This window comes from Myripristis murdjan, chromosome 16 (assembly GCF_902150065.1).
Source record: "Myripristis murdjan chromosome 16, fMyrMur1.1, whole genome shotgun sequence".
NCBI lineage: Eukaryota > Metazoa > Chordata > Actinopteri > Holocentriformes > Holocentridae > Myripristis > Myripristis murdjan.
Genome location: NC_043995.1, coordinates 29,376,464 through 29,391,364, shown reverse-complemented (window position 1 = coordinate 29,391,364; position 14,901 = coordinate 29,376,464). Strand labels below are relative to the sequence as shown.

Below are 14,901 nucleotides of genomic sequence, written 5' to 3'. Positions count from 1 at the left end.
GGAAATGCAAGGTGTTTGCCGGTCCTCTCCACTGACATGTGGGGGTGAGTAGGAAATTTCATTCTCTAAACAGACAGATAGGGCTGTTTGAGACGGAACAGCATTCATTCATTCAAGGTGGGATTATGAGGGATTGGTGCCAAAATTTTATTTGGATCCTTCACTATTTTGGAAACAATCCTTTAGGTTTTTACACTGGGACACTGGAGGACGATTCATTAAAACAAGGTTTGATTAAATTCATGTGATGTAGTGGAACACAATCACACTTAATGGACTGAAATTGATGCGACTGACTATCATGAGCTATTTTTTTCTGGTTTTAATATTTAATATTGTATACTGAGCTTTTAGTGTGATGGACTGCGATTTGGTTGGAGCTGCTTACTGGGATGCAAACGGTTTTACGCTGCAGAGTTACAGGACTGCATGCATGTAGTCACAGTGAATCCTAAACCTGTCCTCTGAATGTTTTCTCGTGCCACAGTGTTCCTGACGGTGAGGTGTGATTTTATGAGTCTGAATTTGAAGCCTCACACACCTGTTCCTTTATTCAATACTAGGTTCTGTTTGCAGAATCGGTCGGTGTTGTTCTTGTGGTTGTCATTTTCAGTGTCATGCAATATGCTGTTTTTGTTGTTGATTATGCATGAAAGTCTACGACCCGGATGAAGACCACTGCAGCTGAAATGTACAGGTTTGTTACTGTTAAATCATCTTGCATATCATGTTTTTATCTTGTATGTATGAGATGCTATCTTGTACATACCAAGCAGCCTAGCAGTACGCAGGAAGTATTCTTTTGCCAAATAAAGTAAAATCACTTGAATTAATTCAGCTTAAGCTCTGGAAATCACACTCCAAAATAAGTTGTAAGTGGTAAGTTGTTAAAGTGGTGCCCTTAAAGGTTCATGTAACAAAAAATACAATCAGTTTTGGCCCAAAATTAAGTTTACCTCACACAAGCTGTAAATGAACAAGATAAACTTAGGTCAAACGCCAAAATGTATGTGGATTTTAGCCAACATTAACTGAAAAACCTAAAACAAACAAACAAACAAACAAACAACAAAAAAAAAGAAAAAAAAAAAAGAAAAAAAGGTTTGAGTTTCCGTAGATTCACCTTGGAGTTAACATAATTGCGGTTCATTTTTGGCCCAATGCCTGTATGCTGCACTAGTAATGTCTAGTTTTGTGTATGTAATGTGTGTCTGTGTGTGTAAATCTGTGTGTGTGTTTTTGTGCGGTCGTACCTGCAGTAGACCGAGCCCTCCAGCATGTAGCACTGTCCTCCGTTGAAGCAGTAGTTGGGCAGCGTGTCGCAGGGCGAGCGGCAGCTTCCGTTCACCATCTGGTAGCCCGTGCGGCAGCCGCCCATCCCGTCAGACCCGTCCACGGGCGAGGCCGGGGGAGGAGCCGCCGCAGGGCCGTCCGGAGCCGAGACTCCCCCGCCAGTCAGCGGCACGTCCGGGCCGAAGGAACCGGAGCCTGGGGGGCGTGGCCTGGAGCGGGGCGGGGAGCCGCCCGCCAGCCGCAGGTCCTCGTCGCTCTCGTAGGTGTCGGTCGTGGTGCTGTACGTGTACTCGTCGGCAGTGGGGGACACGCCGTCCTCGTAGGGCGTGAGGTAGTCGTAGCTATCTGGCATGGCCCAGGAGGTCGGGTCGCCGCCCTGCAGCTCATGAGCCAGTGAGGAGGGAGAAGGCGGGGCCAGGTCCAGGCCACGCCCACGGGAGGAGGGGTCAAAGAAGTCCACGTGGAGGACGTCGGGATGGGAGGGGTTAGCGGAGGGCGCGGTCGTGGTGGTGGAGAGGCGGTCCAGGTCAAACACGGCCGTGTCCTTGGCGTTGATCCAAGGTGGGTCAGTGTGCGGCAGGCGATCCTCCTCTTCCTCCTCCTCTCCTTCCATCACCTCCTGTCTGCGCGGGTTGCTAGGCAGCAGGTGCTCCGTCTCGGCCGAATCAGGGCTGATTTGGGGCGGAGCCGCCACGCCCACTTCCTCCGCCGCGGAAACCACCGTTTCTCCGAACATGCCACTGCTCTGCTCGTCCTCCTCGCCGGCGCGGGGGATGCGGCCCGCCCTCACGGTCACGGAATCGGCCGTGTCGGGACGGGCGGAGCCGCTCACCCCGGTTACCGCGACGACAGCCTCGGTGACCTTGACGGGCCCCTCCTCCTCGCCGAGCAGAGAGGTGACATTGGACGCGCTGTCAGTGGCGTTGGTCCCAACAGCGTTTCCTGCAAAGGCAAAGGAAAGGTTTCATTTAACAAACATGACGACTGCAACATCATCCGCACTCGTCTTCAGTGTTAAAATCTTAAAATCTTGTTTTAAATCTTGTTTTAAGAGAAAATAATCTGCCAGTTGGATGAGATAATTCCACCTGTTGTGGCACTGGCAGATTTTTTCACTTGTTTTAAGAAGAACAAGATTTTTTAGAGTCCATTTTTTTGCAGTGCATTTGTTCAATACAATTTGATTGTAAAAAGAGCAAAAACCAAGCAAACCAAGCAAGTTTGTTAGTGGTTATGTTTCCATCAAACGCCACTGAGTGGATCCAGTCAATCAGTCACTCATCAGACAGCCTGCCGCCTGGTTTGGGTCAAATTCTGTAACAAACTTCTCTCCATTCACTCTCCTACTGTCTGGATGAAGAAATAATACTAGAGAGTATAGACTACGTGGAAAAAACGATAGAAACAAAGCGGTGAGGGAATTATAGAACATTTAATGAGCGGTGAAGAATGATCTCGCTTTGGAAACGGCACATTTTGCATCGATCTGCTCAGACAAAACTTCTTGTCCTCATCCAGGTGGACGGCTGGCGAGGGAAGTGAAGAGCTTCCTGGTTTGATCGGTGATGAGAAATGTGTCCGAAACTGACTCTGACTCTATACGCAGTAACTACTAAGATGTGGCAAAAATGTCCTTGACAAATTGTAAAGTTCTATTGAAATGAAAAATATGGGGGTAAAAAGTGTCCCCGCTAATTAGAAGTACTATTTTTTGCATTTCAGTCCGTTCATAATTTATTTTACGGCGTTAAATATTCACACTAGGTTATGACTTTTGTCTGCCAGGTGATTCATGTTCATCTAAAACTGGCCGAGCCTATCGGGTGTGCTCTGGGAGAGAGGAACGCAGCCTTTTTGACAAGAAAACAACCGAGTGTGCGGTACAAAACGCTGCAGCAGCGCAGGAAAATGCAGACCCCACACAAACGACTGCACCGACAAAAAAAAAAAAAAAAAAAAAAAAAAAAAAAAAACAGCCAATATCATTAAAAATTCAACAATCAAGGGATGGGAGATGGAGTGGTTGGGGACAGAGGAGGGAAAAACTGCACCAAGCTCTTCTGTTTCCCCGCAGTGGGAAAGAAGCTAAAACACATCTTGGTGGTACAGACTGTGTTTGTTTATTTGCCAGCGTGAAATGCAGATATATTATTTTATAGCTCGACGGCGGGCCAAAGTATTTTTTCCACTGATCCTTCAGGAAAGCAGAGACACTGAGCTGTCCTTAATGGGCGTCCACTCCTGTCTTTGTACATTAAAGCCGAACATTTCTTAATTTTTTAACCAAGCTACAACAACCTCTATATTCTAGTATTTTTGACAGCACTCAAATAATAGCTGACAATCACTAACCGGCTTAGGCTCTCCCTTCGTTATTCCCGACTTCTTGGCACACCACTTAAAACTGAAGTATGCCAAAATCCATTTTTTATACTGAAGAAGAAATGCAGATATTTTTGTGTCGCTGTAACCGTATCTGGATTTATGGGAAATGATTTCCTTTGAAATACACTGATACTCTCATCTCTTTATTATTATTATTATTTTTTTTTTGTAAATGATAATATCTATCTAACAGGTAACAACATACTGTTCAGCCCGGTTATGTTTTAGTGCCATTTTATTTACGATTTGTGTAATTTGTGTAAGGTCTGTAGGATTATGAAACAATGAACAAAAAGTTCCAGTTTCATTTCGGCTCCCAATAAAACTGCCTTCAAAAATAATTCACATGAACTTGAAAATCAGATCAAAAGTACATCAAGTTCTTATCCTGGTGTAAAGACAGAAATCACAAACCAGCAAAAAAAAAAAAAAAAGAAAAAAGAAAAAAGCAGTGAAACACAATGCATACAGTGGGTTGTTTAATGCAACAGCTCATATTGGTTGCATTTGGATGACAATCAATAAAGCATGAATACACAAAACGACTGCCAATCGGTTCAGTCCAAGTCTTTCCAAAGCCATTTTGCAGCCTGGCGTCCGCACAGCGGTGGTGACCTCACCTCACGTTCCGGCTCGAGCGGCCTGGCACTGAACCGGCCGGGTGAAACGCACAACAAATTAAAACGAGACGTGACCGGCCCGATGCTTATTACTCTCTGGGCGATTACTTCATCCACGGGTGGCTCCTTGAGACACACAAAAAGCTGCTTTGTGGCTGCTCCCATTTGGATTAAAAAGGAATAATTTACTAATGTAGTTGAAAGGCAAGGAGCTGGGATTAGGGATTAGGAGGCTGGGGGGAGATTTGGGAGACTCAGGGGGCAACTCTGCAGGGGGGGAAGGGGTGATCTTGAGCAGACACAGTCAAGCCAGTGTCTTGACAAGTGTAAGATGCTGTAAATATGTGAAGATGACACAGCAAAGAGTGTTCATCTTGAGTGGCAGCTGCACAACAGCAAGCCTCAGCTAAAATGAACCCTGAAATAACTCCAACAGCGCTCCAGTCCCTGTAAATAAACCAGGCTGTCAGAGTTGGCCCGTTGTGTTACAGGGATATTGGCAATATAAAGTCAGAATAATCACTAACACATGCCATCATCACCTACACTCTTAATAAAGACACGTCACTCTCATGAAAGCCTTTCATAACTCCTCAGATTATGTCAAGAACTATCCACTGAATGAACGAAATACCTGTGCAAGCGCTCATTTTTCGGATTATTTGCTGTGGAGTGATGGTGGACAGGCTGTGGGAGAAAAAGGGGAAACCGGTTTGGACAGACACGTCGCCGCTGCATACTGCATCTATTACATCTGTAACTTCACCGTCTCTCCACTGTTTCCTGTTGGTTTTTTTAGCCGCTATCTTCCTTTTTTTTTTTTTTTTTTTTTTTTTGGTTTGTTTTGTTTTGGCTCATCAGCGCTGACACTGAATGAAGACACACTGACAGTGAAGTCTGTTTGTGGCGGGGAAAAAAACAAGACATATTCCAACCTGACCGTTTTCACCGAGTTCACATCGATTTTCAGTCAAGGAGCACATACGAACGACTCTGTTCAGACTGAAGGCAAATCTGTTTTTTCCTTAAATCTGTAAAGACCGACCGTCCGGTCAGTCGGGTGGTCTTCTCTGTCTGAGAGACGAGATAGACATACGTATTTGTTTATTTATAAGACCCTTATCGGGAAGCTGCCAACTTGTATCTTGTCTATGCTGAACTGATCCTTTGAAGCATCGAAGGACTGGCTTTCTCTGCAAGTTCCTCAAATCTGTAGTGAGCTTGGACCGCCCTGACTACAAAGCTCCCTAAAAATTAAATCTTTAGTGACCCTTGGCCAGTTTACATCCATAATCACAAATAATTCAGCCTCTGCATGCACCTGTTTAAATGAATTGTGGTCTGTTCTGTTTCTTTTGCTTAAATGATCGTTCTCCTTTACCCGGTATCTTTCATTACTCTTGTGAATTTTACTCATTTTGTTCAACATCACTGTGATTTTTAGAGTTTAAATAAAAGTAAATATATCGCAGGAGCCAACAGCCGACATGCCATGCAGAAATGGCTCCTGTTGTGCTTTTGTTCTCATTTTCATTTCATTTCATTTTTTATTATTATTATTATTATTATTGTCATGAGTGGCCTTGCACATGACATTAAGGAGAGATTTATAAGATAAAATCCATTCGACTCCAATCTGGATGTGCCAAAAACCTGACTTGGACCGGCAGTCTGAACAAAGACCAAGCAATCCAAAACAAAGGTTGAATTTTTATGTTCACACGGCTCAGGGAAAAAAAAAAAAAAAAGAAAGCAGATCTGTGTCACAAAAAGGCAAAAATATTGGATTTGAGCCACTTCATCTGGTAATGGGAATGTAGCCACACACGTATTTAATAACACCTCTTTTTTTTTTTTTTTTTAACACATATGGGGCCACACAGGCTTACTGCAGGGGGGCCACTCCCATATCTCAATCTGTGAGATCCTGCTTAGAAAGAATGTGTATAATGAGTAAGTGTCTGGACATTTCCTTGCGTATTTGGCCTACTGACAGAAAATGTGGTCATTAAAACTGCCAGAGTCGCCGGTTGCGTTCCCACTGTGGTCACTCGGGCGAAAAAATGCGTGGACTTACGGGTAAAACGCTGGATAAAAGCATCCAACAGATGGCATATGTAAGGATTTCTACGGGGATCTGCGCTGATATGGCTGAAGCTCAGATGACCCTCGTGACCCTCCGTGGCTTAATCTGTCCATCTCTAAGTGTCCTCCAGTGAGGTGCCACTCACAGCGGCCCAGAGTGTCGCATTTCTTATTATCTCAGTTTTATGACATCCGTGACGTGATGTCTGGTTTCGGGACAAACAGCCCAAAACAATCCACACACCCTCAGATAATAATCTAACACTGTCACGGGCCACAACCTAATAACTGCAGAAAAACAACCAGGACACCCATGCTCCTTAATAAAGAGGAAAAACACCCTCAAATCCTCAGATATCATCAAACTGGGATGTTCAACACATTCCAGGAGTTATTAAGCAATGATGCTTTGTAATTTACTTTTTAGTGTATCCACTCTTGCCTCAAGAAATAGATCTTATTCAACCTTTTCTGGTGATATTTGTCTCTCTGCCTCTTCTACAACTGATTTTTACCTGCATCACTGTTCAATATTGGCCAAAAATGCCATTTTTGACCTGATGTTTACCGTTAATTAACCTTTTTTCTCATATCATCTCCACTGTAGCCACATGGGAAATATCTTTACTGGCAATTATCCATGGGAATAGATATAATGCCAACATTTTTTTTTGCACAAAAAAACCCAAAACATGCCAAAATTTGCATAAAAACATGAAATTTAAGTCATATCTGGGTCTGAAACTGCATTATTGACAATATGATGTCTGTATTGTTTGTGTGTAAAAGTGTGAACGACCAATAAGGTATCTACGTATATTCACATCACTGCTGGTTATGTTATTCATCCCAAAATCAAACGTGATGGCTGAACAACTCACTGTTTCAAAGGTTGTATAACACCAGCTGATATAAGATGAATGCAGATTTGAAAAGAAATCCCACAGAAATTTGTTGACAGGTTACAGATGTTGGGTGTTCAGATTAACAGCATCTCTGCTGATAAAACATCCTATTCTCATTCTGTCTTTTTGCTAAAAATATTTTCAGCAAAGCTTTCAAAAAATGTACACTGAACTTGAGGTGGATGATTTGTGTGTGCAAAAAATGGCATCAACAAACAAATAAACCAACAAACCGCATTCACGGTGCATCAGCAATAGCTTTTGTTTCACACCATTAAAGTATTAAATAGCAGATTTCTCCTTTAACTGTAACTGTGGCACTTGTGCAATACTTAATACAATTCATTTATATAAACTGATGCATATGTACCACCACTACACTGGAGACACTGGAGCAGCTTCTATGTCCAGGCTTTTCAGCATAATGACAACAACATGCCGCTGCTGCTGCGGGGCCGATGTGTAAATCAAGGCTGGCAAAGCCAATATGCTGTTCCATCCACATCGAACATCAAAGGACTTTTGAGCAAGGCATTCCACCAGCTGCTTGTTGCTGCTTGTGAATGTGCAACTGCATGTATGTGAATCAGGGCGTTGCTGAGGAACAGTACACAAGCAAGGTAAACCGTTCCTCGAATCATAAAATGGAGTCAAGTCGATTTTATTAGTATGACCCAACGTCACAAATTATGAATTTGCCTCAAGGGCTTTACAACAATGTCCTCACATTGGATGAGGGACAACTCCCTGAAAAAAAAAAAAAAAAAAAAAAAAAAAGCTGTAATATGGAGTGAAAATAAAAAAAAATGGAGCACAATATTGCTGAGAATGACTTGATGCTGCTGTTGTTTTAGCTGTGAGGCGGCTGCAGGTGGAAATCTTCGGTTTATTGAAGGTTTATTTTCTGGCGCAGCAGCAGCGAGCTGCGTCTTTGAAACCAGGGTCGTTTCGGGGCTAATCCTTCCAGCAGTCGCACAATCCACTGCTGGTTAACACATCAACTGAGCAGCCAGAGACACTATGCCAAAACCACGCACGCACACACACACAAATACACACACACACACAGAAGCAGCCACCCACACACTCGCACACAAATACACATGTAAAAGAATAGGCTTTACTACAACTACGCACAGCTGTTTTAAACACAAAATGCTTAATGCTCACCAGGAAATTACGATTTAAGACTGTAAACGTCTGTCATCGCCCCCAACCCCCTTCTCTCTCTTCCTCTCTCGCACACAAACATAAACACACACTGATATGATATTCCCCTTCTCTCCTGCTTTAGCCTTCTCTCTCTCTCTCAAACACACACACATCTGACTGTGACACACTCATTAAGTGACGGTTTGTCCAGATGAGCGCTGTGTTTGGGTGAATCTCCAGGGAAGAGCCATCAGCCCCTCAGCGCTGCCAGCTCCTCCTCCTCCTCCTCCTCCTCCTCCTCAAACCAGCCTGACGAATACAAAGCACGCAGTCGAGAAACCTAATGGCTGCTCTGCAACCAGAGAGAGAGAGATAAGGACGGAGGTGGAGAGGGACGACGAAATGGAGACAGGAAAGAGAGATAGAGTGGAGGAGGAGGAGGGAGCCAGATGGAGAAAAAAAAAGAGACGAAAAAGACGGATAGAGAGAGACAGAGATAGCGAGAGGGAGGATGCTGGAGTGGGATGCTTTCACAGTCTGTCGAAAAAAAAAAAAAAAAAAACAGCCTGCCAGACACACTGCCCTGGGATCCACAAGCCACTATTTATTATTTACTACATGTTTACTATCAAATTTCATACTCCTTTCACTCATAATCTCATCATAATTCATTAATCTTATCATAATAAAGGTGCACTGATTCAGGTCCATCCCATGCAGACACAGGAACGTGTTTCCATGTTCTCCTCTGTAACGCTAGAATAACTAACACGCTGTTGCCTTCCGCCTGAACTCCAATATTTAATAATGGATTTAGCCACAAATATTTTACGGCTGTGATGGACTGGTTTCAGTGCAGTGTGTCTCTGAGAATGCACATCTATCATGCACAAGGCAAAAACTTTCATCAACTTCACTATAAAGTGACAGTGAACACAACAGACGCATTTCAACGGTCTTAAAAAAAAAAAAAAAGTCTTACTCTTTTCTATAAGCCAAAAAAAAAAGGCTTTTGTTATTATTCCCAGTGGAGTTTTCTTGGGTAAAAATTAGTTGAAAGAAATTACATTTAAATAATTCATGATGCACCCTGCGCGTCTTCCCAGCTGTATTCTGCTCTATCAAGCGGGAGGTCATGTTCATAACACTTCTGCAGGAATCATCTTCAAGAAGTTGCATGAGGGGTCACACATGCATGGAGCTAAAATGCACACAAAGCCTTTGATGTGTGTTTTTGTGCGCGCGCGCGTGTGTGTGTGTGGTCACGTGAGTATCACCGTACATGCTGATATGTTAATGACTCTCTGCAGTGGTGGAAAAAACACTCAAATCCTTCCTTGATTAAAATGCGTGATGCAATAATGGAAAAAATAAATAAATAAATGCTCCATTAAAAGTAAAAAATCTTCAGAGAAAAAGTGTAATTGAGAGTTAAATAATTAACAGTCAGGATTAAATTGCTCCATCTCCTGCTGGCTAGTTTATGCGCTGGCAATGCATCACGTTTGACGTTTTGCATGGAAAAGCTTCTTCTGAAATGTAGGTGGTAACTCAGATAAATGTAGAAATGAATGCCTTCTCTCTGAAATGTAGAAAAGGAAAAGCACACAGTCTTAAAAAACAGAAATACTCAAGTGCAGTACTGCAGTAAATCCACCGTCCTCTGACGTTCTCTGATATACAGCAGTGATTTCATCTCTTGACCTGTGAGCGTACATCTGCCACCTGAAGTGTCTGACTGTAGAATATCACTCTCCCCTTTGTGTATGTTGTGAGATTCTTGGATTATGTAGCATGTCTCATATTTCCTTAACTTGTTTACGGCCAAAGCAACCTTTTTAATATTTTTTTATTTTTTTTTTTTACATTTTCTCGGGGTATTAAAGGCCCAGGACAATCAGGAGCCCTTACCTTCTAAATAACAGCGAGCAGCGAGACTTAAGGAAAGAAATGCTTTCTGGCTTCCTCTCAAATTGATCGTCTTTTCTCAAAGTGTCCATGTTTTTGTCAACGCTTCAAGTATCATCATCATCATCATCATCATAGTATCTTCCATTATATAAACCTCTGTGTATTCGCCTCTAAATCTGACGTCTCTAAATCTCTTGTCTTGAGTTTTCTTCCACACTGGGAAGTCCTGACCGAGGCGTCTCTCTACAACACAGTTCACAGATTAAACACCAGAGGTCTGACCAACCTCTCAATCCCAATCTTCATCATGGTCACTCTGAGGAGTAATCCAGAGGAGAAGCTGAAAGTCGACTAAAACCGAAATGTCTGGGGAGTTCGATCATTTGAGCTGGAAAAAAAACCAGTCACTTCCTCGCTCTTCTAGCATTTCAGCAACAAAAAGGCAAAACACAGACTTTTACAGAGCAGGCTGTCGTCTTGGCACACACACACACACACACACACACACACACACACACACTCCCACTGTTCTCAGGCAGTATAGGAGACTACAGCGTGTCAGTCCACCAGGGAGCTTCACAGCACATCTCTGGAGTGAGTTTCAATTAAAATTGTCTCTCTTTCAACCGTGCAGCTCGTTAGCCTAATTGGATTAACGAGGAGGAGTCTTTTGACGGGCAGCTGGTTCGGCAGCGGTGTGGCAGCACTGTGGCAGCTCGACTGAGAAAGTTACAGCAGGTTATTGCACCAGTATACAGGCTCTTATGACAGCTTTGAATTTACTTGATTACAGCCATGCAACCATCCAGCAGCTCGAGTCCACTACTGGAAGTGTAAAAAACAACAAAAAAAAGGCATGGAAGATAAAAAAGGGCAAACTTGAATTTATGCTGGAAGGGAAAGGGGAATTCCTGGGGCATTTTAGCTGACACTAAATGCAACAGTGTGACTTATAATGAATCAGCAAGTGGGAGTTCACGTTCTTGCTCGAGGACACTTCAACAGGAAATGCGACCAGCAATGGAGACAAATTGGACTTACAAGGCGGGAACAGAGGCTTTTTACTGACTCATATAAAAGCTCATAGTCGGACACTCCCTGCGGACATTAAATGGTACATTTGCGTCATAAACCTAAAAATCGGAATCTTTTTATTACATAATAAATGTAGAGGAATTTGTCTTGGGTGTCTTTACTTTCTTACACTTTCTTAACACGCTGGTTTCAAATACAGAGTGGTGGGGACAGTGCTTTGAAAAAAAAAAGGTGAAAAAAGATGTTTTCAAGAGCCACCAAAGTGAAGAACCGATTGACAGAAATAGCAAAGCCGTGATGACGAAACAGCTGCAAAACGTTTAATGCCATGCATGAAAACTTAATTTGCAAAATGACTCGCTGGCCTGTGATTTGTCTCATCAAGTCGGCCTAATCTGAGAATAAATATTCTGGTAAAAATAGCTAAAATCAGCCGTCACAGTGTTGCGTTCGAGTTCACATCTTGGTAATTGGAAGTGATAGACAGCGGCGGCACCAAAAATTGAATTGAAAAACTTTTCAACGAGGAGAAGCATTCGAATAAGGCTCATTAACTTATTAATGCCTGTGATGTTTTTGAAATTATTCAGTGGGCTTTTAATAAATGCAAGAGCCCAGGGGTCATGAAACTCGCTCGACACATTATTCATCAGAGTCTTGTCGCAGTCCAGAGAGGTTACCGGAGGTTACGACCGACAACTCACTTCTGTGTTTTGGGGCGTTTAAATCAAACTATGAGTGGAGGGGGGAATGCTCAGGGAGAAAAAGGAAATGCAGCATGACATGAATTACTCTCCAAAAAAAACAGTGAACTGTAATTTCAACAATCATAGATGGCTTACATCAACAAATACTTCCAACAAGAAATTGTAGCAGCCCTGAACGCAGCTTGACAAGTAAAATGTGGCCAACTTTGAGCTAGATCTGTGTGATTCTGAGAAATACTGAAGCTCGGTAATTAGATGCATCAATTCTGCAAAATCTGATTTTTATTGCGCAGTACAAAGATGAAAATTTTTTTTGTGGAGTTAGCTGGAAGAGGTGACCATCAATATGTACCTATATTAGGCATTTTAATGCAAAAAGCAGCACAAGCGAAGTGGTTTGAACTGATTCAGGGATTGATTCACTTTGTGCAAATTATTATTTCAACAGTTTCAGTAAGCATCACCAGATTCAGCCTCACACAGCTGCATTGTGACTGTTTCCATCACATTACGAAACAGAATCTGGGCTGTTGGGTTGAAACTGCGTGGAATAGAGGCAGCAGCAACAGGTACTCACAAAAATCACTTTCTTCAGTCCGAGATTTTTGGTGTTTTTTTTTTTTTTTTTTGGTGATTTTTTTTTTCCTGCAGTTGTTGAACAAATCGCATGAATTGCACAGAATCGTGTTTGCACTATGAAGTCATGCATGGCAGTAATCCTGTGCAGTCGTCATGACATTTGATCTACAGATTTGTGTCCATGGATGCTGATCAAACCAATTTGTGTTGGTTTGCATGAATTTTCTTTCACCAAAAGTGGCTAAAATCACTTCCAGAGGGGGGTAAGTTTCGGTAGCTTTTGCCAACAAAAGCGTACACCGGGGTGGGGCACCACACCTGGAGACTGGACTAATTCATGATACATGGTACAGCGACGAAATGAACTTGAAATTGACTTTAAACGTCACTATATCACAAGCTGCCGTGAGACCAGGCTGGTGTTGCGTAGTGACGACTATGAATGACCATACAAGGACGTTTTTTTTTGTTTGTTTGTTTGTTTTTGGATAATTTGGCTCATTTTGAAGCGCGGCCAGCAGCAAAGTGAGCGGGTAGCAATTCTGTCAGAGGTCCAACCGACCCTGAACCAGTTTGCAGTTTTGATTTTAGTTCTGCTGGCAAACCGCTTCGACTCATCTACCGTTCAAGAGCACGAGTGATTTGTGAATTGACCGGCCGCTGCAGTGAATTTGCTGATGTGGCGGTGAGCTGAACGTGCGACTGGCCGTCCGCCGGCGGGCGACGTCACATCGGGTCTGGTCTCGGTTTCAGACTCCAAGCTCCGTCTGGGTCGGGACAGAAGAGCCCAGGTCCAAATGAGACAGAAGTGAGGGGATAAAGGAGCCTTTGTTTGGCCTCCAATCCCCTTCAGCTGGGATAATCAAATGGTATTACATAAGGAGATTCCTCACACTACAAGGTGAGTGTGTGTGTGTGTGTGTGTGTGTGTGTGAGCTCCCTGCCAGTGTGCTTGTAATTGGGGTAGCTTCCAGCTCCTGTGGCGCAGGGTGTGGATGGTCATAATGAGGAGTTTACAGTTGCTCGGGTGAGTGTGTGTGCGTGTGTGTGTGTGTGTGCATGTGTGTGTTTGGGGGTGAAGGCACCTCAAGGCCAAGTGCTGTTAGCGTGTGTTGGCCAGCCGCCGACCCCTGGGCCTTGCCTTTTGTTTAACCCACATCAGTCTGGCGCGGGGGAAGCCACGAAACCACCCACTTGGACTCTGCGATTCTGATTGGCTGTGACAGAGTGTAAAGAGGAAGCTGATTGGTTGTGACAGTTGCGGCCCGCGGAGCCAGTTTGCTGACCCAGACTGGGGGCAGAGAAGGGGAGAGGTTGGATTTTGGAGACAAGAGAAAACAAAGCCAAAATGGAGGTTTGTCCTTCTTGGGAGTCGGTGGCCAACTCTGTTCCCGTTTACATAACGCAAAATACTCCATTATTAATACGGCATACATATACAGTATATTTATAGTACAGAGTGCACCATATTGCAGGGTTCTCACTCTGCACCAAATGTAAAATTCCTTTTGCATGACTGAAATGTGGATTTCAGTGACCTATATAAGCATTACATGAGATTTTTTTTTTTTTTTTTACACAAGATTGAGATCTTAAAGTTTATTTTTTCTAGTGAACATAACATGAACACAATGGAAAATAAATATTACGTTTGCTGAATAATAGTTACTGTTTTATTTCTTATTTTTTGATGGTTCCATGACATGTCCCAAGATTTTGTCGAATTCCCTGACTTTCCCTGTTCAAACTTCCACGAAATTCCCGAAATTCCCCGGTATCGATGCTCACATCACATTTACCTTGCAGCTCCCGTTTTCACAGTGAAAATGTGACGCTAATCCCCTCCCACGTGCATTTTTATGCGTGTAATCGCCTGTTTTTAATTAAGAAGTCATTCACGTGAGAAGATATGACTTTTCAGAATGAAAGCCTTGAATTTTTTGTGTGCGATGAACAAAGGAACAAAGGAAAGGCGGAGGCTGGTATCAAAGTGCTTTGTTTCCTTTGCGAGCCGCGCGTAAGAAAGGTCAGACATGACTACAGGTGGAGAGAGAGACAAAGAAAACATATGGATGTGGGGGGAGGGGAGCAGCGGTGGGGCCGGGGATCTCATCAGTGTCACGGTGAGCCGATGCCATCCTGTGACGTTTGGATCGAAGCCGGCCGTGTCCAATATTCATTCAATTTGACTAATTTCATGCCAAAAATCCCATAAAATTATTTAAATTC

General features: G+C 43.2%; 1 protein-coding gene across 4 annotated transcripts in view; it reads right to left on the bottom strand.

Moving 5' to 3' along the window:
• The window catches only part of cspg5a (chondroitin sulfate proteoglycan 5a), a 67,721-nt gene that overhangs the window by 40,452 nt on the left and 12,368 nt on the right, over positions 1-14,901 (bottom strand). For all 4 annotated transcript variants that reach the window (XM_030073230.1, XM_030073231.1, XM_030073232.1 and 1 more), the window contains exon 2: positions 1,254-2,235. In XM_030073230.1, coding sequence (XP_029929090.1) covers positions 1,254-2,235 — 982 coding nt within the window. The remainder of the gene's footprint in view (positions 1-1,253; positions 2,236-14,901) is intronic.